Consider the following 26177-nt stretch of genomic DNA (forward strand, 5'->3'; position numbering starts at 1 on the left):
CAGTTCACACAGATTAGAAATAAAAACTGGTTTCTCACAACAGCTACTTCAGGGTGACCAGGCTGGCAGAGGGGTTAGTGAGGGATGACCAAACGACTGAGCAGCAGGCTGCATGGGGCGACCAGGTCAGCAGGGGGGGTTAATGAGGGACGACCAAACGACTGAACAGCAGGCTGCGTGAGGCAACCAGGCTGGCGGAGGGGCCGTGAGGGGCGACCAGGCCGGCAGAGGGGGCAGTTGGGGGTGATAAGGCTGGCAGGAGGGGCAGTGAGGGGTGACTAGGCCGGCGGGGTGGGGGGTAGTTGGGGACAACCAAGCTGGCAGAGAGGGGCAGTTAGGAGCAACCAGGCCGGCAGGGAGGAGGCTGTTGGGGGCAACCATGCCAGCAGGGGGGGCAGTTAGGGGCAACCAGGCAGGCAGGCAATTAGGAGCCAGCAGTCCAGGATTGTGAGAGGGATGTCCAACTGCCAATTTAGGCCCGATACCCAGGATCGGGCCTAAACCGGCAGTCGGACATCCCCCAAGGGGTCCCGGATTGGAGAGGGTGCAGGATGGGCTGAGGGGACCCCCCCTCCATGCACGAATTTCATGCACCGGGCCTCTAGTTCAATAAACAGGATGAAAAAAGTGTCCATCTTTAATGAAACCAACAAGTCATCAATAAACAAACTGAAGTTCAAATGACACTGGAGCACCAGGAACAACTTGAAGAGAGACTTGTTGGGTCAGAAAAGCTGAGAAATGGGGCCAGTATAACCTGTGAGCCAGACCACGGAGGGTTTACTGAAGCTGTACACGTTTATCCTCCTTTCCTAATATCAGGGAATCTTCGCTCCCAACTACCCCTCCATGTTGCCATCAACAAAATTAAACATCATTAATTTCATTTAATTATTTCACTATTCAAATGCCTTAATAAGTTAAAAACCAAATCTCCAAAAAGAAAAAATTAGGATACTATTATGAATGTTATGCCAGTATTCTAAAATTTAGGTGAAACATTAACAAACAATTTAAAGAAAAACACAGCTTACTAAAATTGACAATAAATAGAAAATTTGAAAGGGCCCATATTCATTAAAGAAACTAAATAATAATTTACAACCTTTCCACACAAAACTACCCCTTGTAATCCCAATAAAAATCCAAGGTTTTGTGCATGTGTGGAAATTGACAAGCTAATTCTAAAATTTATGTGGAACTACAAAATGTGAAAGAATAACTAAATATAATCTAGAAAAAGAAAAGTTGGAGGACTTATACTACTAGATAGCAAGGCTTACCATAAAACTACAGTAAGGGCCCTAACCGGTTTGGCTCAGTGGATAGAGCATCGGCCTGAGGACTGAAGGGTCCCAGGTTCGATTCCAGTCAAGGGCATATACCTTGGTTGCAGGCACATCCCCAGCAGGGTGTGTGCAGGAGGCAGCTGATTGATGTTTCTCTTTCATTGATGTTTCTCACTTTCTATCCCTCTCCCTTCCTCTCTATAAAAATCAATAAAATATATCCAAAAAAAAAAAACAAAAAAAAACTGCAGAGAGAAACCAAGATGGTGGTATAGGTAATCACCTATACTTGCTGCCTCTCACAACCACATCAAAATTACAACTAAACAGCAGAACAACTACCACCCAGAACTACAGGAAAGCTGTATGAGTGGAAATTCTACAACTAGAGAGGTGAAGAAAGTGCATTGAGACTGGTAAGAGGTGTGGAGGCGTGGAAAGTACTGGCACCTGGATGTGCTGTTCTTTAAACCAGGAGGGAGATAAAGCTCCCACTTACTCTGAATTCCAGTTACAGGCGAGACTCTGGGGGACCCAGACACATACGGGGAGAACTAGACTGTCTGGAATTGGGACAGGAACGTGAGGGCAGCTTACTCTTAGAAGTACTCGCAGCAATCATTGTTCCTGCACGGGTGCGCGGGATTCGGAGAACCAGGGACTTCTCTGGTTCACGGAAGCCATTGCTATTTGTTCCGCCTTGGTGATTCCCAGAGACCCTGCCCCACCCAATTTAAAACCCCACCCAAGCTGTGTGCATCGGCTTTTGCATATGAATGGTCTGTCCTTTCGTCTAAAACAAACTACAGCTGGATCAGAGAGGACCAGAGATTCCAAAAGAAGGGCCACTACCTGGCAGTAGTAGCAGCCTTGCTTCACAGCTGGGCCTCATCTGGGTACTTCCAAACCCATACAAAGAGGAGGAATCTATAGATGTCTCTGTAGCTCCTGCTGGGCGGCCCCAGACAGTAGCTGACCTCGCACCTCCTTGGAGACGATAACGGATTACAACTCTTCACATCCATAAGAGACACACTCAAGGGGCAGACTCAGTGAGCACCAAAGCCCCACTGAAGCAAGTCCTGCCCCATAAGCGTGTCTCCTGCGCAACAGATCTTCCAGTGTAGACACAGCTGGTCACCACAGCCAATTGGCCTGGAGGTCAATTCCTCCTAGTGATACCAACAGCAATCAAGGGTTAGCTACAACAAGACTGGGCAAACATCCCACAAAGGGGTGCACCAAGAGTGTCCACCTCAGGTGACTGGGGAGGCTGAGCCACTGGGCCATGTAGAACACCAACCACACAAGGCCACTCTATCAACTCAAGGAAACTTAGCAGGTACTCAGTACACAGAAACAAACACAAGGAAGCAGCCAAAATGCAGAGACAAAGAAACAGGTCACAAATGAATGAAATGGATGAAAGCAAAATACTGGATAGAGAGTTCAAAACCTCGGTTATAAGGTTACTCAAGAATCTTCTAGAAACCTCTGAGAAATTTAGTGAGACCCTCAAGGATATGAAAAAGGACCAAGCAGAAATTAAGCATACACTGACTGAAATAAAGAATAATATACAGAGATCCAACAGCAGACTAGAGGATCCCAAGAATCAATTCAAAGATTTGAAATATGAAGAAGCAAAAAACACCCAACCAGAAAAGCAAAAAGAAAAAAGAATCCAAAAATATGAAGATAGTGTAAGGAGCCTCTGGGACAACTTCAAGCGTACCAACATCCGAATTATGGGGGTGCCAGAAGATGAGAGAGAGCAAGATATTGAAAACATATTTGAAGAAATATTGACAGAAAACTTCCCCTACCCGGTAAAAGAAATAGACTTACAAGTCCAGGAAGCACAGAGAACCCCAAACAAAAGAAATCCAAAGAGGACCACACCAAGACACATCATAATTAAAATGCCAAGGGCAAAAGACAAAAAGAGAATATTAAAAGCAGCAAGAGAAAAACAGTTAGTTACCTACAAGGGAGTACCCATATGACTATCAGCTGATTTCTCAACAGAAACTATGCAGGCCAGAAGGGAGTGGCAAGAAATATACAAAGTGATGAATACCAAGAACCTACGACCAAGATTACTGAACCAAGCAAAGCTATCATTCAGAATTGAAGGTCAGATAAAGAGCTTCACAGATAAGAAAAAGCTAAAGGAGTTCATCACCACCAAACCAGTATTATATGAAATGCTGAAGGGTATTCTCTAAGAAGAGGAAGAAAAAGGTAAAGATAAAAATTATAAACAACTAAGTGACAACAAATACATATCTATCGACAAGTGAATCTAAAAATCAAGTAAATAAGAAATGTGAAGAACAGAATAAACTGGTGAATATAATAGAATCAGGGGCATAGATAGGGAGTGGACTGACAATTCTCAAGGGGTAAGGGTCTGTGGGGGGATACAGGAAGAGATTGGACAAAAATCTTACACCTATGGACGAGGACAATGGGGGGGGGGGTAAGGGCATGGGGTAGGGGGAGAACCGGGTGAAAGGGACCTATGGGGGGGAAAAAGAGGAACAACTGTAATAATCTGAACAATAAAAATTTATTTAAAAAAAAACCTACAGTAAGGAAAACTGTGAGGTAAAGGCAAGGGGACAGAAAACAGTCTAGAAACAGGCCCATACATATGTGGTCACTAATTTGTGACAAAACAGACATTACAGTACAGAAGAAAAAGGAATGTTGTTTAATAACTGACTACCCATTTGTAAGAGTAAATGAATCTTGACCCCTAAACCTCATGCCACATACAAAAATCATTTCCAGGTAATTTATAGCACTAAATGTGAAAGATAAAACAATAAGAACTCGGGGCGGGGGGGGGGGGTGTAGAATATCTTCATGACCCTAGTGTAGGCAAAGTTTTCTGAAGTTATGACACAAAGCCATTAAATAGAAAAGAAACATCAGCCCTGGCTGGTGTGGTTTATGGTTAAAAGGGTCTCAGGTTTGATTCCCAGCCAAGGGCATGTATCTATCTACCTGGATTGCGGGTTTGATTCCCCAGCCCTGTTTGGGGCAACCAATTATGTGTCTCTTTCACATTGGTGTTTCTCTCTCCCTCTCTTTCTCTCTCCCCACCCCCTCCCTTCCACTCTCTCTAAAAATCAATGGAAGAAATATCCTTGGATGAGGATGAACAAAACAAAAACAAAACAACAAAGAAACAAAACACTGGACCATATTAAATTTAAGAATTTCTAATCATCAAAATAAACCATTAGGACAGTAAGAGGCATGTCACAACGTGGATAAGTCATTTATAACATACTAAAGGCCCAATGTATGAAATTTGTGCAAGAGTAGGCCTTCCGTCCCCCGGCTGCCAGCACCGGCTTCCCTCCTGCCACTGGCAGGCACTTGGGACCCGGGCAGCCCTGGCTTTGTACCGAAGGTCATCCAGAAGGATGTCCGGAAGGACGTCTGGTCTAATGAGCATATTACGCTTTTAGTATTATAGATATATCTGGCAAAGGATTTATATCCACAATACATAAAGAACTCTAACAATAACAAAAAGACAACCCAATAGGAAAACAGGCAAGAGACTTACATAGGAATTTCAAAAAAGAAGATATTTAAATGATTCATAAACTTACAAGAGGTGTTCAAACCAGTAGTCATCAGGAAAAACCTAATTAAAGTCATAATAAGCTACCTCACCAGAATGGTTAAAATTGTCAAGTGTGGCAAGGATGTGGAACACCTGGTGTTTGACACTTGGGAGTGTAAACCAATACACTGACAGGATCTACTAAAGCTGGGCCTGCACACACCCCATGAGCCAGAAACTCCCAGCAGGTGAGATCCATTTCAACAAGGAGGGATGGTGAGAGGGAGGAACCAAAGAAGAAACCATAGCAACAAGCCATTTTTATTGCTTCTTTTAGCCTCTTAACTCAAGGAGGCACTGGGGTGGGTGGAACACAACAGGGTTTCTTCTAAAAAAGAAAAAAGAGGCACCAGAAGAGGTACTTTACATACTGCTGGCCACTTGAATTGTTTTCCCACTTAGGGCCTATTAGTTTTCTAGTTTAAAAAATAATAAAGTGAATTTCAAAAGTAAGACAGCTCGAGTAGATGGTTATCTCCAGTAGAATTCAAACATGTGGAAGTGGGGAACTAAAAGGTAACAAAAGAATTAAGTAAATAGCAAGAGAACTATTCAAAGAAAAATTCCTGACTCTGAAGACCCATACTGCATATTTCTCTGCTACTTTTCCTAATTCCTTCTCTAATCCTCAGTGAACTCCTATGAGGTTATCTCATAGGAAAAGAGGAATGAAACACCATTACAGCAGACCTCAAACTTACTCCCCTCAAGGTTACCGAGTGCTGGACAGCCTCATAGCATCCTAAGGGTAAATAAGATTGGATTATCATTCCCATTATACTAGTACTTAGGGGGTGATGTTAAAAAAGAAAAATAAGTATTTTATAAGAACAGTACTCTATATACTCAGGTTCCCTTATTTCCATCCAGGACTCTTCCTCTCAGATTATACTCTAAAAAACTTAGAGATACAAAATGTAATAGAGAAAGCCAGCTGGTTAGAGCCTTATCCCCAGACATCAAGGTTGCAGGTTCAATCCCCAGTGAGGACAACATACAAGAATCAACCGATGAATGCATCATAAGTAACTGGAGAAACAAACTGATGTTTCTCTCTTTCTCTCAAAATCAATAAATAAATGTTTTTTTAAAAAGCCAGGCCCTAGCCAGTTTTCTCAGTGGTTAGAGTGTTGGCCCACAAACTAAAGGGTCCTGGGTTCGATTCTAGTCAAGGGCACACACCTGGGTTGTAGGTTCAATCCCCGCAGGGCCACATGTGGGAGGGAACCATCGATATGTCTCACATCGATGTTTCCCTCTCTCTCTCTCTCTCTCTCTCTCTCTCTCTCTCTCTCTCTCTCTCTCTCTCCCTCTCCCCCCTTCCTTCCACTCTCTCTAAAAATCAATGGGAAAATATTCTCAGGTGAGGATTAACAACAACAAAAAGGAAAGCCAGTTCTAGCTTACTTGACCTGACACAAACCAACATAGGTTTGTAGAAAAGCCTTTGCCTTAAACTGTCTCTCAATAATACTAATTACACTAAGATTTCAAAATATCCAGAATACATTTGTGGTTATGATTTATAATAAGATATATATTTGGTCTATGTTCCTGTTCCTGGCATAGAGCTCCTAAAACCTTTAGAATTTCCAAAGTGATGTCTTTTATTATGATAATGATGTGACTTTCAGAAAGATTGGGGGCTGGCTTCCTAGCCCAGTGGTCGGCAAACTGCGGCTCGAGAGCCACATGCGGCTCTTTGGCCCCTTGAGTGTGGCCACGAAGTTTCAATCGCACTGTACGTGCACGCCCACACGTGGTATTTTGTGGAAGAGCCACACTCAAGGGGCCGCAGTTTGCCGACCACTGTCCTAGACCAACCATGTGATTAGAGGTTTTGAACTTTCAGTCCCACTCCCTGACCTTCAGAGAGCAGATAGGGCTGGAGGTTGAGTCCAATCACCAATGGCCAATGAGTTAATCAATCGTGCCTGTATAACAGACTCCATACTTACCCAAAGGAGAGCTTCCTAGAGCTTCCAGGCTAGTGAACACACGAAGGTTCGATGAGAGTGCCTACCCAGAGAGCATACCTTGTTTATGCATTGCTCCCATCGGGCAGTTCCTGATACAGAGGAACCTCGGTTCTCAAACTCAATTCGTTCTGGAAGGCTGTTTGAGAAGCGATTTGTTCGAAAACCAAATAGTTTGTTTCCTTATAAATCAGGTAAATTGAATGAATCTATTCCAGACACCCAAATGATTCCGTTTTAACCTTTCTTATATACAGTACATGCCTAATGTAGTTTAATCTATAAACAAACACTCCTTAAATTTATCCAACCACCCCTACTAGCCTTAAACAAATCACTTTAGCACTCGGTCCAGGGATGTCTTTCAGGTCACCATGCAGCATCTTTGCTGGTTCATATAGCACTACCTAAAAGTGTCTCTGGCTCACTGCTTTTCGTTTATCCCAACCGATAACAGTTTTTCTACTTCTTCAATTGTCTGTAATCATTGTTTCTTTCATACTCTTAGCAACATTAGCACTCTAGATGGCCTCTTTCTGCTTTAAAATTGTGTGAATAGTTGATTTTGCCAGCAAAAAAAGCATTCCCTCCTGTTTGTTGCCTGAGAGACGCTTTTTGACATGCTGAGGTATCAGCTTGAAAGGGTTGTCAGGTAGAAAAACCTAAGTTTCATTCGACAACTGAGACATTTTTTCTGTGAACAACTTGGTCGAGAACCAAATTGTTTGAGATGGGAGACGTTCGAGAAACGAGTTTTTATAATAAAGTAATAACATGTTTCTTTGAGTTCTGTAAATAACATGTTTCTTTGAGTTCTGTAAGCTACTCTACCAAATTAACTGAACCCAAGGAGAGGTTCCTCAGAAGCTCTGGCAACAACCTGAACTTGGCCATTAGTGTCTAAAGGGGTGGAGGGGCAGTCTGTGGTACTGAGCCTTGAACTTGTGTGATCCGATGCTATCTCTGGGTAGATAGTGTCAGAATTAGGTTAACTGGTTGGTGGTGCTGGAAAAAAAACACACCTCATTCGACCATCACTGACCTCAAATGAATTTGTAAGTTGATAATGAAGTACCCACCTGCTCTGAACCTGATTTGCCTATAATTCTTCAAATGTCTGAAGTCCTACCTTTTTAACAGTCAAACAGAAGACATCAGCCTCTTCCACAGTTACAGTCAAAAACAGTTTCTCAGGCCCTAAACGGTTTGGCTTAGTGGATAGAGCGTCGGCCTGCGGACTCAAGGTCCCAGGTTCGATTCCGGTCAAGGGCATGTACCTTGGTTGCGGGCACATCCCCAGTAGGGAGTGTGCAGGAGGAAGCTGATCGATGTTTCTCTCTCATCGATGTTTCTAACTCTCTATCCCTCTCCCTTCCTCTCTGTAAAAAATCAATAAAATATATTAAAAAAAAACAACAACACAAAAACAGTTTCTCAGTAGTTAGAGCGTTGGCCCTCGGACTGAAGGGTCCCAGGTTCAATTCCTGTCAAGGGCATGTACCTCAGTTGCAGGCTCGATCCAAGGCCAGGGTTAGGTCCCGTTAGGAGTCAACCAATGGATGTGTCTCTCTTACATCCACATTTCTCTCCCTCTCTCTCTCTCTCCCTCTCCCTCCCACTCTCTCTAATAATCAATGGAAATACATCCTCAGGTAAGGATTAACAACAACAACAACAACAACAAAACAGGTAAAAGTTTGGGATAACTTTCTGGAAAATAAGTGAATCACCATATCACTCTTTTGCGTATGAATACATTCCAGAGATCAAAGATGTAAATGTGAAAAAAAAACTAAAACCATAAGTACTACGAGAAAACAGAGGAGGTCATTTTTACAATCTCAAGGTAGAGAAGTCCTTAACATGATATGAACCCTAGAGATCATTAAAGAACAGACAGGTATGTTGAACTATGTTAAGAACTTCTATATACCAAAAAGAGGCTAAAAAAAGACCAAAAAGAGAGAGAAACTGGGGAAAACATTTTAATACATACAACAAAGAGCTACCAACTCTGATTCCCTTTCTTCCTTACCTCCCACAGCCCAAGTACCAGAGTCCTAAAAACCGTATCTTCTAAACATCACCCCAACCTCTCCAGGCCTCTCCATTTCCACTGTACCATCACCCACCCTAAATCCATTCTTGCCAATTCTCCAGAGTAGCCAGTGTTTTATATACTTTAATAAACTCGTATGCCAGTTACTTTATAATAGAGAATACTCCTCTCAACCACATAGTTAAGTCTAATACTCAGACATATATGTACTCCCATACTAGCATAAAAGTACCTGGAATACTGATTTGTAATCAGAAAATTACCCAATGTTTACAGAAAGAAAAGTGGATACTCCCCACACCCAAAAAAAGAAAAACTGCTTTTTTTTTCTTGGCTATAAAAAAAAACCGTGCTTGCTCTGGCCAATGTACTCAGTGATTAGATTGTCAGCCCGCACACCAAGGGGTCACAGGTTTCATTCTTGGTCAAGGGCATGTGCTTGGGTTGCAGGTTCAATCCCTGGCCCTGGTTGGGACATGTTCGGGAGGCAAACAATTGATGTGTCTCATGTGTCTCTCTCACATCGATATTTCTCTCTCTTTCTCCTCCGCAACCCTCCCCCCGCCCCCCCTCCCTGAACCCTCTCTTCACTCTCTCTAAAAAGCAATGGGGAAAATACCCTCAGGTGAGGAATAACCAAAAAAAATTTTTAAGTGCTTATTGCAAAATCTTAAGATACATAAAATTTGAAAGAAGAAAGCTTTAAAAATCACATTTATCTCACCATCTGAAAGAAGCCCCATTAACATGTTAGAGAGCATGCTCCCATGCATCTATTTATAGACACACACCCCCACCCCCACAAAGGAAGCATGTACTTGCTGGGGGGTTTTAATTTTAATATAATCCATTTCCACCTTTTTGCTTATCTTCATCTCTCTAAGCAGCCAGTTTACATCTGGTATGTATCTTTACATACCTTTTTTCTGCTCATACAATCTTAAGTTAAACACACACACACATTTTATTTTGAAAAAGCGATCATAAATAAATGTCTGAATCTTGCTTTCCTCACTCAATAATACACTACAGAAATCCCTCCAAGTCAACTGTATATAGACAGCTCTTTAAGCACTGCATAATATTTCATAGTGTGACTATTTCACTATTTATTGAGCTGTTCCCTTACTTAGGATCACTCACTTGTTTCCAGTTTTAGCCATTTTAAGGAATGCTACATTGATTCTTGGGCATACATCCCAATTCTCAGGCTCTTATGGCTATAAGATAGATGCCAGGAATCCAGGTTGCTTAGTAAAAGGTTATCCTCTAATGGTAACAGGTATATGTCTTCATTCCAATATTTTTACCTATCTACTATATACAAGACACTAAACTAGGCACTGAGGACACAGCAGTAAGCCAACAAGAGTTAAATGCCCAGAGTTAAGCTTACATCCTAAGAGGGTAGGTTTAGAAGAGAGACCACATCAAAAGAAACAGGTATTTACAGTATGCTAGAGAGTGGTAAGTGCTTTGGAAAATAAGTATGGCAGCAAGGGTAAATAGGGTGAGGGAGGGACTGCCATCTTATTTAAGGTGGCTTAAGAAAGCTTCATTGAAAACAGCATTAGAGTAAAAACCTAAAAAAGGGTGGGAATGTATCTGCATCTAGATCTCTCTGGAGGAGGAAGGTCTAGGCAAAAGGAAAAAAGAGCAATGGGCCAGTATAGAAAGCTTCAGGAGCCATGAGGAGGCTGGTGTGGATGGAGCAGGAGCAGCGAGGTGCAGAGAAGATGGAGTTGGAGAGAGCAGGATTGACCTCTACTCACAGACATGGGAGCACTGCAGGCCTGCGCAGAGATAGCAGGCCCTGGCTTGCATCACCAGGATTACTCTAATTTCCATGTGGAGAATATTCTTCAGGATATGGAAGCAAAATATCACCAGACAGCATTCCAACAACCTATCTATAATAATAAAAGCGTAATATGCTAATTAGACTGGACGACCTTCTGGACGAAGCCAGGGCTGCGAGGGAACCCGGGTCCCGGGTGCCATAGGGAAGCCGGTGCCAGCAGCTGGGGAAAGGAAGGCCTACTCTTGCATGAATTTCGTGCATCGGGCCTCTAGTATAATATAAAAGCCTAAGTGGCCCTAGCCTGTTTGGCTCAGTGGATAGAGCGTCGGCCTGAGAACTGAAGGGTCCCTGGTTCGATACTGGTCAAAGGCACATGCCCAGGTTGCGGGTTTGATCCCCAGTTGGGGGCGTGCAGGAGGCAGCCAATCAGTGATTCTGTCTCATCATTGATGTTTCTTTCTATCTCTCTCTCTCTCTCCTTTCCCCTCTGAAATAAAAAATATATAAAAAATAAAAAATAAAAATTAAAAAAAATAAAAGCCTAAGCAACTGGCCAGCCAGTAGTTATGATGCGCACTGACACCAGGGGGCAGACGCTCAGTGCAGGAGTGGAAACCACAGGCATGGAAACATGGAACAGACTGATGAATCTCAGACAGAAGGAGGGTGGGGGGAGGGCGGGAAGAGATTAACCAAAGATCTTACATGCATACTAGAGGCCCGGTGCATAGATTCGTGCACCGGTAGGGTCCCTTGGCCTGGCCTGCGGGGATGGGGCCAAAACCAGCTTTCCAACATCCCCAGAGGGGCCCCAAATCTGGTTTACTGCACACTTGCATTTGCGTTCCACACCCTGACAGCAACTTTGCAGAGTGCCCTCTCATACTTCTGAGACCCCTCGGGGGATGTTGGCAAGCCGGTTTCAGTCCAATCCCCACACGCCAGGCTGAGGGACCCCACCTGCCAGAGGGACCCCACTCACTTCGCAGACGCCCTCTGAGCCATGGCACCACCCCAGGTGCTGCTGGCCGGGGAGAGACCATGGGAGGTTGGCTCCAGGGCATGTCCAGCCCATCTCGCCCAGTCCCTCCCCTCCAGCCACCTTCTAATTAATTTCCTTTCAATGTGCACCGGGCCACTAATATTCTAATAATTCACATTTCCACAAGTGATATATGAGAATATTTTACACCTCCTTCCTAATTCCACCACTAAGAATTACTGCACTTTTTAATTTTGCTAATTGAAGGGTAGGAAGTGACATCTCACTGTTACTTTAATTTATAATTCCCTGACTACTTGTTCATGAATATTATTTCATATATTTATTAGTCATTTTTATCCCTTATGATAACCAATAACTTATATACTTTGCTTACTTTCTCTTCGGGTAACCTTTTCCTTATCAATCTGAGAGAGGATTTGTATATTTTAGAAATTAGCCTACCTGTTGTGTTAACAACGCACAACAATATTTCCTCAAACTATTATCTGCCAATTGCATTTTATTATCGTGTAATTTACATATGCTAAACACACAGATCCAAGTTTACAATGAGTTGTAAGAAATGTATATAACCATGTATAACTACCCTTTTAATCAAAATAGATAACATTTCCATCACCCCAAAGAGGTCCACCCTGGCCAGTGTGGCTCAGTCATTTGAGTGTAATCCCATGCACCAAAAGGTCATAGGTTTGATTCCCAATTAGGGCTCATGCCCAGGTTTCAGACTCCAGTAGGAAGTGTGCAAGAGGCAGCCCATTAATGTTTCTCTCTCTCCCCCTCTCCCTAAAATCAATAAAAACATATTTTAAAAAAAGGAAGTTTCCTCAGGCCTCTTTGCCCTAATCTCAGCTACCAAGAGGCAACCTGTATTTTGCTTTCCCTGATTTCTGTCACCCTAGCTGAGTTTTGTATTTTCTTGAAACTCACAAAAACAGAATCATACAGTAGCTGTATATAGCTGACTTCCTTTTCTCAACATGTTTGAGATTTGTGTTATTATTTGCCATAAAATATGGTTTTTAAATTTTTATATGTCCCTACCTTTATAGCTTCTGAATGTCTTCCCTTCATTTAAAATATCTATCTCTTATACATAGCTAAATATTATTCTAAGATTGTTATTAGTTATTTTATATATTTAAGAATTTAATCCATTTGGGAATTATTTTTAGAAAATGAGAATAGGGATCCAACTTTATTTTTTCTCAGATGTCTGTTTGCCAGCATCATCTATTAAATGAGCCATCTTTTCTTCCCTATGCTAAAAATTACCGGGAGATGGACATTTACCCAGATCACTGGCCTTCATGTAAGTATTCCTAATGACAATACTTATCTCGTGCCCAGAATGCTCAAAGATTTGTAGCTGACATGAAACCACTCTTCTGCCTTTGAAACTGGCCCATGGCTCTGCACTGCCCTTAGAATGAAGATCACATGTGGTCCTGTGACCCTCTCCAGCATCATCTAACACTGCTGTCCCCCACCGGCACTCCTCCCACAGTGATCCTGCAGTTCCTCAAACCCTGGCCTTTCCTGTCTGCTCTTCACAGAAGCTTCATCTGCTGGGGAAGCTTAGCTTCCTTACTTGCTCTTCCCCCACCTACCCAATCCCAGCCTTCTCTCCCTCTTACAGCAAGTCTTCTGTTTAAACATCCTTTCTGCAGGGAGTCTTCCCCAGCTGCACAGAGTGGATTGCCCTACTTCCTAACCCCTGTATGTTCCTCCAAATATCTCCCACAAGTCTCCTCACAGCACTGTGCACACTTAGAATTAGTAACTATTTGCTTCATGCATCTTCCCCAGTGTACTGCTCTAAGTCCCACGAGGGCAAGGCCCATCTCTATTTTGTTCACTACCATCCTCCTCTACATCTCCTTTCCTGGCTCAAGAAACACTGATCACAAAAATCAGTAAGAAAAATGAACACAACTGAAGTATCACAGCACAGCAACAAGAAAAAGTCACAGAAGAAATAGGAAAAGGCAAATAAAACATGAAGATGGTCAGTGCACTAATAACTTACAATATAAAAAGAAAACCTAAGGTATTTTTCTCCTATGAGAATGTCAAAAAAGAAAACTAAAACATGGGCCATTATTGGTCAAAATAAATTGGTACAACCTTTTGGAAGGCAATATCTACATATATAAAAGCCCAGCGACCAGAACAACCAGAACGACCGGTGGCTACAATGCACACTGCGGCAGCCAACCAGGCTGATCTGAGCCCTGATCGGCCCCCGCCCCGGCCGGCCCGGCCCCTGATCGGCCCCCAACAGCCTGATTGGGGGCGGGGCCAGCCAGCCAACTGCCCACAGCCCCTCCCCGCCGCCGCTGGCCCAGCCCGATGGGTCTCCATTGGGGCAGGCCAGCCGATCCCACCCATGCACGAATTTGTGCACCAGGCCTCTAGTAGTAATGTCTTTGACCAAGTAATCCCACATCAAGGAATTTATTCTATAGGTACACATATGAATAAGCAAAGATGTATGTACATAGCTTTCTTTGCAGCACTGTCTCTAATAGGAAAATGGTAAGAAACAATGCAAATAGCCACAAAATGGTTTTAAGTAAATAGATCATAATTTAGCCCTGTATATATACTGATATAAAAAGATAGCCAAGATACATTAAGTTTAATAAAAAGTTGCATTTCTGTAAAAAAAATACTATTAATTTCCTCACAATGAAAAGCTTAAAACCTAAGTATAAATTATTATAGACTCATATATGTATTTAGAAAACTCTAAAAGAAATATAACAAACAGTGGCTATCTCTGAGAATTGCCGTTTCTTTTCTAATCTCATTCTGACAATGTTTAATTACTTTCACTATGGGAATATATTATTTTTATAATTAGGAAAAATTTGTTTCTTTTTAACTGTCATCTAAACTAAAACCTAATTTTGATAAACAATGTCAAAAGTTCTCAGTTTTACAAAGGGTATACAAAAAACTTTAGATGAATCTCTAAAACTGATGCCCAATAAAAATGATGCTCAAGTTGATAAAATTATTGTCCCAGTCCTTACAAACACACTGTACCCCTTGATAAATAGTTAAAATCAAGGAAGCAAATTTAAAATATTAGATCAAGAATGTTTACTCGATAGCCAAATGCTCAAGACTATATTCATTTGACTATTTCTTAAATGTATAAACTAGTTCCAAAATAATAAACATTTTCATGGAGTCGCCTTAAAAATTCCTATTTGATAATTCAGGTGTTTCAATACATATTCCCCCTAATGAAATGATATTTCGTTCTGCAACCAAGGAGGATAATACTTAAAAATATTTTTCATTCTGATACACTAATCTAAGTACACTCTCTACTCAGAAAGCAAAACCTACTCTGCAATTAAATTTTCTGTGCATCTCAAAAATGGAAAAGTAAGAGTTAATACTTAACAATTTTTATTCTAGGCGAGGACTGGTACCACTTGATGCCCACTACCCACAGAAACTAAGCCCAATTACACAAACAGCTCTGAGGAGAACCGACATTTCCACTAGGAATTGTGAGATCAACTTAGTTTTGACTTTAAACTTTTTTCCACTTTGTTTTTATGCTGCTTTGAATTTCTGAAATGAAGGAATGAGTTATACCAATTTAAACAGGTAACAAAACTCTCCCCACAGCACTCACATATTCTGTGCATGGAGTTTAAATTACAATTTCTGGAGAGCAATCACACTCTACAATCAAAGAACTTTAAAACTGTGCCTGCTATTTGCCCTGGTAATTCCAATTCTAAAAACTGAATTCAAAAGAAATTCAGATATGTTCAGTAGGTATATACAGGGTGGGGCAAAAGTAGGTTTACAGTTGTGAGTACCCAAAGCAGAGTTTATTCTTGTATTATTATTAATTATTGTATTATTTTCCATATAAACAACTGTAAACCTACTTTGCCCCACCTTGTATTATCCTCACTGCACTTTTCTATAATAGGAAAAACCTAAACATCTCACAACATGGGTTAAATATTTTGTGATGTGGTATGACTTCATGAAAAACGACTATCTGGAGAAAAATGTACATGTAGTGCTGTCCATTTTTTCTCACCCCCATTAACATTAAATACACACAGAGCAAGGACTTTGTTTTACTCACTGCTTTATTCCTAGTTTAGAACAATGTCTAGCTTATAGTAGCCACTCAAAACCTTACAAAGTGAATGAATTTGAGTAATCCAAGTACATACAGAAAAGATTCTAGCTAGAAATATAGTATAATAGCAGAATCACATAACCCATCCATTTACTGAGATTCAACTGTCCAGCAAAACAAAAGAATGACATCATGTCAGTGATGCACTGGCGGCTCTGCAGTGAGAATGGATCTCAGATCCCGCGGCTCTCATAGGGTGAATGCCACACTAGTCAAGTGTGATTCTCGTATTTAAAGAAGGATTTTTAAAATGCAATATCCCCTCTAAATATAAGCCAACTACTGGCTCTGGGGCTCCACCCCAGAAATAGTAAGTTGCTCCAAAGATGGGCTTTTAAAAAGGATTCCCAAGGGTAATTTTGACAACACAGAAACTCTGCCTTAGAAGATAACTTTAGAAACCAGCCTTTCCACCTCTAAATAAAATGCAAACCTACATTATGCCACAGAGATAATCACAGATATATCTGGGATATGAATACGCAGTTCCCTTTTTATTTAATTTATTTCCTAATACCTCTACAATTAGCAAATGTTGCTGTTGCAATAAGTAAAAAGCTCTATACAATTTTTTCTTAGTCCACAATAGTCCTTTCTACATTTATCACAGAAATGCTAGATCTGGTTTCAATGCTCCTCTACTTGACCTATAAAACAACACTACTCCTTTAGTATATTATCACTTGCTAAAATGTTTACCCATGCAGCACATTGTTTATTTTATCCTATTGCCCTATGCTATTTTAAAAAATTTCTTAATTAATAAGTATATAACTCAAGTTATATATATTTTCAACAAGAATAAGGCAATTTTCTATTTCTATTAAGATTCACTTAAATGTCTATGAAACAGAAAATGTAAGTTCCTTATTGACATGGAAGTTTTTTAAAAAAACAAAACAAAACAAGGTACCTGAACATCATAGAGTGCTACGATATTTTCATGCTGAAGTTCCTGTAAAGAAAATTAAGAATTCAAATATTTGTATTTATTCTAATAATGTTAATATATTTCAATATGCAAATAAAAATTAATTTAAGTATATACACACATACACATGCATATATGCTATTTCTAGTATACTACAGTTCTTTTACAACATTCAATCTACTAGACAGTAAGAAATGTGCCTCCTCAAAATTTACTTGGGGCCCAAGTATTTTTTCACCACTATTGTTCTTTAGACTCTTAACAAGGTATTTCATTCACAAAATAAATGTCATAGTAAGTATGACTAAAGACTTTCTGCCAGTCTTTTAAATTTAATATACAATTTCTAACAGCAATAGAGGCATGAAATTCCAAAATGCTTCTTAGAAGCACATTATGCCTTGGTCCGGTGGCTCAGTTGGTTGGAGCATCGTCCTTGCACAAAAAGGGTTTCAGATTCAATTCCCGGCCAGGGCACATACCTAGGCTGAGGGTTCGATCCCGGGTTGGGGGCATACAGGAGGAAACTGATCAAGGTTTCTCTCTCAAATCGATGTTTCTGTTTCTTTCACTTTCTTTCCCTCGTTCCTCTCTCTCTAATTGATTTTTCTTTTTTTTAGAGGGAGAGAGACGTCAATGTGCTCTGACCCAGGAATGGAACAGGCAACCTTTCAGTGCACTGGATGAAGCCCAACCAACTGAGCCACACTGGCCAGGTTTTCTAAATCAATCAACATATCCTCAGGTGAGGATTAAAAAAAGAAAAGGGCCGTGGCCTGTTTTCTCAGTGGTTAGAGCGTCGGCCCGCAGACCTAAGGGTCTCAGGCTCAATTCCCAGTCAAGGGCCCCTCGGTTGCAGGTTCAATCCCCAGCCCCGGTCAGGGTGCGAGTGGGAGGCAACCAAAGTATCTCTAACACATCAATGTTTCTTCTCTCTCTCTCTCTCTCTCTCTCTCTCTCTCTCTCTCTCTCTCTCTCTTCCCCCCCCCCCCCCGTCTTGTTCACGCTCTCTAAAAATTAATAGGAAAAATATCCTCACTCCTTGGGTGAAGATTTACAAGAAAAAAAAAAAAAAACCCTAGCCAGTTTGGCTCAGTGGATAGAGCATCAGCCTGTGGACCAAAGGGTCCCGGGTTTGATTCCAGTCAAGGACACAAACCTCGGTTGCAGGCTCCTCTCCAGCCTGGGGTCTAGTCAGGCTCGTGCAGGAGGCAACCAATCAATGTGTTTCTCTCACATGGATATTTCTCTCTCTTTCCCTCTCTCTAAAAATCAATGGAGGAATATTCTCGGGTGAGGACTATAAATAAGTAAATAGAAAAATTAAAAAAAGAAGCATATTATTTGCCGGGAAGAAAATGAAGTGTGATTCTTTGCTCAGCGAGCTGTCCAAAGACGAGCAGTGTTGATGAAAACTGGTATTAGATGAGGGTTCCATGTGCATAGTAGTCTGGGAAACACTGGGTTAAATACACCTACACCAGTTTCTTCATTGCATCACTTTCAGGCTTTCTTTAATGAGCCAAGTGCTCTGAAACTCTCCAAGAAGTATTTAGTAAGAAGGACTTATCAGACCATAGGACTCTTTTTGTCCTTAAAGCATCTCACTTGGATAACATTGCTTGTGAGTGATCTAAAAAGACCACTTCTAAGGAAAATAACTTTCTTCAATTTACAAGGAAAGTAAGATTTCAAGTGCACCCAGCTCTCCAGCTGTCCCATGAAAGGGATCAGGAGAAGAGGTAAGTGATGTGCAAGGGGGGCCGGCCTCTTCCCAGACAGTAACACAACGAACAGGGGAAAGACGGAAAGAAATTATGAGTTTTCACAAAATCACTCTAGGCATTGGACAAGAACCGCAAACACCTATTTTTTTAAAAAAAAAGCTTCCCAGTTTCAATGTTTCAAAAAACTGAACATGCAAAAATAAGAGCAACAGGTGAAAATTCTCAAACTTGGGTCCAACTACCAAAATTACAAAGTATGTCATCATGTATTCATTTAATTTAAAATAAGTGTTAACCCAGTATGAAATATCACATAAAGGAACATACCTTTAAGATTTTAATTTCCTTCCCAAGCAGTATTTGTGATTTTGACAAGTTCTTTTTATTAATACTTTTAATAGCTACCTCCCAATCAGTTTTCTGAAAAGAAAAAAATAGTGTTACTTCTGGAAATTACTTCATGGAAATAATTCAACGGGAAAAAAATCTGTAAGCTTAATTTTTTTTTTTTTTTAGCAAATTCATGTACAGCACTGAAGGAAAAAAATGGAAAAGAACCTGAATCTCCAACAACTGGAAAGTGATTTCATAAATTACAGTGTAACAGCTAACGTCCTAAAAGACAGCCGCTAAAAAATAATACGCAGATCACACAGTAGCCAGCATTAGGTGAAAAAAAGAACAGTGTACAACTATGAAAGTTATGGGGAACTGTGGATAAGAAAGGAAGGTCGTATGTTTAATGGAAAACAGTATTGGATAGCTTGGCAGAAGTAAGCCATGTTTTAACTATTTTTTCTTGAGTTTTAAGTGATTTTCCTAACAGATAAAAAGCAGTATTTATTATTTGATCAGATAAGCAACAAAGCCAGCCCCTTGGCAACAACCAGAACCGCCAAACCCTGTAAAATTATTTCCACTCCCGAGGTGACTTTCCAAATTCTCTAGATTCTAAAACCTTGTATGACCCGAATTTTCAAAACAGGAAAAACTTAAAAAAAAAAAAAAAGCTGAACCTGCTTCGTGTTTATTTGGGTTGGAAAAAGGAGCGTCCACCCATCTTTCCCACTCGGACCCGCCTAGTCAAACCCAGGCGCTCGTCAGGGTGTCGAGGAACCCGTGCAGGGAGACGGGACACCCCGAGTTTGAGAAAACCTCGGGCTAACGGACCACCGGCCCGTGTTCCGCCGGGTGTGCGATCTCCACCCAAAGCGCCCAGGGAGGGTTGACATCAAGGGGCGCCCACACCCGCACGCCCCGGGACCCCGGCGAGAGCTCCCCCGGCGCCAAGGGGCGCGTCCCCGCGGCACCTGCCCGGGCGCTGGGACCGGCGCGGACCCCGAGGCCGCCGGGCGGCAGGTGGGGCGCTGCCCAGCGCTCGGGCCGCAGAGCCACCCGCGCCGACACGCGACGCCGACAATGGCAGCGCTGTCACCGGCAGGGCCCGCCTCGCCCTCTGCGGGGCCGCGGTCCGGCGGCGGCCGCGCGGGCGGGAGGGAGGCCGGCGCGGAGGCCCGGCTCACCTGGCGGTGCCGCCCCCGGAAGACCACGGCGAAGGCCCCGTGTCCCACGAGGTCCCTCTTGCTGTACTCGAAGTCGCCCACCACCTCCATGGCCGCACCGAGGGCGGCGGGGCGAGCGGCCGGATCAGCACCGCGGGCCCGCCGGCCGGGAGCGCGCCCGCGGGCTGCGGGGCTGGGGCAGCCGCGGCCCCGGGGCCCGGCGGACGCTCATGCCGGGAGGCCGGTGCGAAAACGGGAGAGGCCGCCGCGCGCGCGGGGCCGGGGTCAGCGAGGCCTGGCCCGGCCCCGGCCGCTCCTCATGCCCGGCCGCCGCGGGCCGCGGGCTCCCTGGCGAGCGGCCTGGCGCCACCCGGCCGGACCGTCACTGGGCGCCCGCGGAGCCGCACGCGCGCCCGGGAGAGGTGCGGGGTCCGGGCCTCCCCATCCCCGGCGCGTCCCGCCGCCCCGACCCTCCGCGCCCGGGCGCCGCGCCTGCAGCCGCCGCCCTGGGACCCGGTCACTCAGCCGCGCGGCCCTCGCGCCTCCCGGCCTCACGGCGGCGCCCCGCGCGCCGCTCCCGCACCGCCCGCCGGCCCCGGCGACGTCACGCGCCGGTAGGACGGCTCACGCGGCCCGCGCGCTCCCTCCGCCGGGAAAAGGAGTGCGCGCTCCCCGCGGGGCGGCGCCTGGGCGGTGGCTCCCGGGCGGTGGCTCCCGGCCGCCCGCGGCCTCCGGGACGGAGGGGACTCGCCACTCCGGCCACCACTGCCCCGCGCAGCCTCCGCGCGCCCGGAGCAGGTCGGGGAGGCCAGGCCACCGGCCGGCCGCTGGGAGCGGGTTCCTGGAAGCGGCCTTGAAGGCCGGCTGTCGGAGGGACTGGGACATGCGGGTGCGTGCGGAGCCCAGAGATCCCAGGGCACAGGAGCGTGGCTCCAGGTTGCTTGCTGCGCCCCTGAAACTCTTCAGAGCGGCTGGGTCCGAAGGCAGTTCCATTCTTCATCTTCCGAGGTCGTTCCATACTGCTTTCTCCAGCGACTGCACCAGTCTGCATTCCCACCAAATGCAACCCTGTGTTCTTTGCAGCGTTATGTACAATAGCCAAGATTTGGAAGCAGCCCAAGCACCCATCAGCAGATGCGTGATAAAAAGTTGTGGCGATTTACACAATGCAATACTACTCAGCCCTAAAAAAGGAAACCGTACCCTTTGCCACAGCATGGATGGACCCGGAGAGCATTATGCTAAGTGAAATAAGCGAGAGAAAGACAAGTACCGTATGATTTCACTCATATGTGGAATCTAATGTACAAAATAAACAAAATCGAGACAGACTCATAGAGAGCAGACTGACAGCTGTGAAGGGAGGAACTAAGGGGGTGGACAGACTGAGCGAAAAAGAAAACTCATGGACACGAAACAGTGTGGGGGCTGGAGGGCAGGGCAGCTATAGGAGGGACAGAGGGTGATCCAGGGAGACTTGACTTGGGGCGGGAAACTCCCTGCACCGTGTACAGGTGACGTGTTGTGGAGTTGTGCACTTGAAACCTGTATAATTTTGTTAACCAGTGGCACCCCAATAAATTAAATAAAAAAGGTAAAAAAGAAAAATAAAGGAAATAGGAGACAAAAAATAAAACTATTAGGAAAAGAGTCTCAAGGTCTTCTAGACCATTCTTACTAAATGCTGTTCTTGCTAAATGTAAAATGTAGCACAGTATTTTGCAGACCAGCTATAAACAGGATAAGATTGATAGGAATCCAACCTGATTAAGTAGCCAACTGCAAAGAAGACATAGACATGTGATTAGCCAAATTAAGCAATGGCTGGCTCCCTTCCCGCTTGGGAGGTGAATCCGGTCTCCTTGACTTGCTGTAAGTAAATAAAGCGTCCCTGCAACAACCACGTCTCATTTTTTAATAGATGGCCCCAAGTAGTGAACCCCTGAGTTGAATAACAAAACCAGAAGTCATGGTGCTTAAACCGCCCGTTCCCCCCACCCCCACCATCTGTGTTTACCGCCCAGGGCCCCTGAAGAGATGGGTAGAGCAGGGATCATGCACCTTTCGGGGTGCTTTGGCTTCTGTAAGAAGCGGAGGACAGCTCAGAAGCCTCTTCCCGGAGAAACGCCTGTGCACGCGGACTCAGTATTGTAGACCGTGGCTCTAATGAGAAGTCCTGCTGCCCAGCTCCCCTCGTCCTTTCGGTTTGACCTCAGGCTCACCCTGATCGGGTTAAGGGAGCTTTCTCTTCTACCTGATGACGTTTCAAATGCAGGGGAACTCATTTGTCAACTTACCCTCAAGGATAATTAATAAAGAATGGCTTGAAAAATGTCATAGAAAACTCAGGCTCCATACTGTACGGTATGTTCAGTTGGTTAGCATATTTGCTCTCGGGCTAGCCCTTACTTCCAGGATTACATTTCCCGCCCTGGGCCCAGCTCTGCAAACTGACATCTGAAGGCAGCCAGCCCTGGAATTCCTGTGAGGAACCCCCTCCTTTTCTCAAACCTTCAAAATGTAGGGTCTTGGATTTCTGCTCCCACTGCTGTGCAATTCTCTGCCTCCTTCAAAATCTGGCCCAGGTGAGTGCTAGACACTGAAATCTGGAGCCTTCAAAAATTAAGAGTACTAGTAGATGAAGCAAGTTTGCACATACACACTTACATAATTTGGAGATGACTTCTTAACCTCTGAAAGATTCTCTAGAGCAGTGGTTCACAACCTTCCTAATGCCGCGACCCTTTAATACAATTCCTCATATTGTGGTGACCCCCAGCCATAAAATGATTTTCGTTGCTACTTCATAACTGTCATTTTGCTACTGTTATGAATCGTAATGTAAATATCTGATATGCAGGATGTATTTTCATTGTTACAAATTGAACATCATTAAAGCATAGTGATTAATCACAAAAACAGTATGTAATTATATATGTGTTTTCCGATGGTCTTAGGCGACCCCTGTGAAAGGGTCATTTGACCCCCAAAGGGGTCCGACCCACAGGTTGAGAACCGCTGCTCTAGAGTGTATTTTGTAAGTATTTAAATAGGCTACAGTGAGTTTAAATGTATCACAATTCACTAAAAATAGCTCTTCCGGAATATGTGTCTTATGGGTGTAGGACCCTAAACTTCACCTCCCATGCCTCAGTTTCCTCATCTGTAAAATGAAGAAAACAGCAAGTACCTCCTTGAGTTGTTAAGAGGGTTAGGTGCATTAAATGTGACAGAGCTTAGAGCAGTGCGGGCTTGCACAAAGCACTGTTTGAACATCTGTTAGGTGAGTAAAGTGAGATCAAAGCTGGCCCTAGGCAGGATGCTCCCCGCTTCCCTCCCTGGCCCGCTCCCCAGGTGGTTCTTAATGAACAGAAGCCAAGCTTTCTCATGCTGGGGTGAGCCATCTACACCCATGTGAGGGTTTATCTAACCCATGTCTGGAGAATTCACTTCTGTTTAACACATTCAGCTGAGTAAATTTTAAATATCTTGTTGGTTTCATGCAATGACTCACGAATCAGGCAGCCTCCCATCTGGCAGATGAAAAGGCGCTCTAAGGAGCTGCAGAAAGTGAAAAACTTAATAGGCGGAAGGGACAAGAAATTATACTGCCCCCAAGACCGAGCTGGTCATTGCAAGGTCACTTAGCTTAGGGATTGGCAGGGCCTGTCAGGCAGATGACCTCACTGGTGCTGACCACGTCATTCACGATTGACTAGCTAAGATCCCATTTCCGGGAGACCCCAAACTACTTACACGTCCGTTTGGTGACATGGCGCTTAAGCATAGCTACAAGATTTTGGGCCTGTTGTCCTATTTTTAACTTTCTCTGAGGAAGCAATAAGTATAAAATTTTGGACAGCAGGGAAGAAAGGGGAGTGGGCTAAGACACCTGAACTAGGTCTGGCCTTTCCCACACAGTTCCCGGTGGCAGCCAACCCCAGGGAGACGGGGAAACCCTCCACGCTCCCAGAGGCACTGCCGCTGCGGGCTCCATGGTCTGTCCGGTGAGGCACTCCCTTGGTCTCAGTACTTTAGGGAGCAGCACTTCAACCTCCTGCTGGTCGCCTCGCATCCAGGTGAGGACAGGTGTGCCTTTGTCAGCTGAGCCAATGCACCATTTATGGGCATCAGTGTCTCAGAGCTTTTGTTGTGGGATATAATTCATAATCTGGCCCTGCTCACAAGGTCACATCCGTGAGAAAACCTATATATATAAAAGCCTAAGCTACCGAATGGCTGAATGAACAATCACTATGACGTGCACTGACCACCAAAGGGCAGACACTCAATGCAGGAGCTGCCCGCTGGTGGTCAGTGTGCTCCCACAGCCAACCTCCTGTGGCCAGCCAACCTTCTGCAGCCCCTCCCCCCAGCCAACCTCCTGTGGCCCTGGTCCCCAGCCAGGCCGAGGGACCCCACCTGTGCATGAATTCATGCAACCCTGGTCTCTAGTGAAGCTAATAATATACAATTTTGAACTGTTTATATCTAATGTCATCAGAATTATAATCCCACACAAGGACATCGTGGAGATGTTAAGAAGTCACCGAGGCCCTTAATTCAGACCTGCATCACATCTTGTGTGCACAGACCAAGCATGGGTCCCCTGAACACATCACCACTTTAAAAAAATAAAATGTGTAGCTTACACGGACAGAGTTCTGACCTTGTGGCTCATTACTGAAGAGAAGTTGTACGGGGAGCTCTGCTAAGGAAATATTTACTTAGGACTAGATCAGTAGCAAATAACAAACACCAAATGTGATAAAGCAAAAAATAACAAAGGAATGTAGATAAGGACACAGGTGTGCGCCTCTGCCACAGATGGCGTCTCAGAAGCAAGCTTCCCGCAGAAGCGGCTCAGAGGATTGCCTCCCTGCCCCTGGTTCCTGCCGCTTTCGCCTGAGGCTCCTCCAAGGAATAAGCACTAACAGGCACCAGCCTCAAACCCAAGTTCCTCAGGCGGGGATCCAGCTGGCCCGCCGGGGTGAGGTGCACTGATGGACCTTAACAAGTGTATCCCAGTGGGATCGTACACTTTACACTGTGCCGGCCGAGTATGGGGGTTCAAGTTGCTCTGCATCCCCACCAACACTTGGAGCGCGCGGTCAGTCCTCTTACCCAGTTGTGTGTCCTAGCCTCTGGGGATGTGGTGAAGGGGAACTGTTCTCGGAGGACCTCTCACCCTGTCCTCTGGGTGCTCGGGAAGTCGGGATTGTGTGGGCTCTCCAGAGAAGGTGCCGGGAAGGCTTAGGGAGGACAGCAGGGCCGCCCGCTCCTCCTGCGCTCCCCTCCATCCCTCTCAACCCCGCCACCCAGCCCTGAGCGGGCTCACAGGTGTCTCAGGGTTTCCCTCTGGTTCCCTGGTCTCTGCTCTTCCTGCACCGAGACCACGTGCAGTTAGAACCCACAAGCTTCCTTCCCAAGAGGCCTGCAGCCAGGACACAGCATTCACTTCCTCTTGAGTTGGGTGAGGGCATCGATCAGCAATTCTCACCGCAGCGGGGAAAGGAAATCTGTTTGCCGTCTTGGCAATTACACAGCTATAAATAAGTTCTCAGGGCCAGAGCGGCCTCCAATGAGGAACCCAGCTCTGCACAAATGTTGGATCTTCATTATGAGAGCAGATGGCACAGGGTCCAGAGAGGAGGCAGGGCCGAAGACCCAGCAAACACACGCGGAAGTGCTTTTCCTGGAGACAACCATGATGCTCCCGTGTGCAGATGTGTTTTATGCATGCTTCCCTTTTTGCCCATTAAAAAACATGTACCTGCAGGTTGAAATATAGTAATTATTGCTTTATCAAGGACATTCTTATGACAAATTGGCTGAAATTTTTTTTGGTCAATCCTCACCTGAGGATATTTTTTCCATTGATTTTTAGAGCAAGTGGAAGGGGGAAGAGAGAGAGACAGAGGAAGAGAGATGTGAGAGACACACATCAACTGGTTGCCTCCTGAATGATCCCCGACCAGGGCCAGGGATCGAACCTGCAACCCAGGAATGTGCCTTTGACTGGTAATCAAACTGTGACTTCCTGGTTTGTAGGCACTCAACCTC

The 26177-nt window shown here is 44.5% G+C and overlaps 1 protein-coding gene across 11 annotated transcripts in view; it reads right to left on the reverse strand.

Moving 5' to 3' along the window:
• LOC118649389 (A-kinase anchor protein 10, mitochondrial) overlaps positions 1-26177 on the reverse strand; it is a 226142-nt gene that overhangs the window by 91542 nt on the left and 108423 nt on the right. For 10 of the 11 annotated variants that reach the window (XR_004965634.1, XR_004965633.1, XR_004965635.1 and 7 more), the window contains exons 15-16: positions 18940-19032; positions 16868-16909 (exon numbers count right to left, since the gene is read on the reverse strand). Coding sequence is in view for 5 of the 11 variants with exons in the window: in XM_036296394.1 (XP_036152287.1) it covers positions 16868-16909; positions 18940-19032 (135 nt within the window). In the remaining 6 variants the exon portion in view is untranslated. Of the gene's footprint in view, positions 1-16867; positions 16910-18939; positions 19033-20135; positions 20726-26177 lie in introns of those variants that run through there. The other variant, XM_036296395.1, reaches the window with a different exon arrangement.

This window comes from Myotis myotis, unplaced genomic scaffold (assembly GCF_014108235.1).
Source record: "Myotis myotis isolate mMyoMyo1 unplaced genomic scaffold, mMyoMyo1.p scaffold_m19_p_29, whole genome shotgun sequence".
Classification (NCBI taxonomy): Eukaryota; Metazoa; Chordata; class Mammalia; order Chiroptera; family Vespertilionidae; genus Myotis; species Myotis myotis.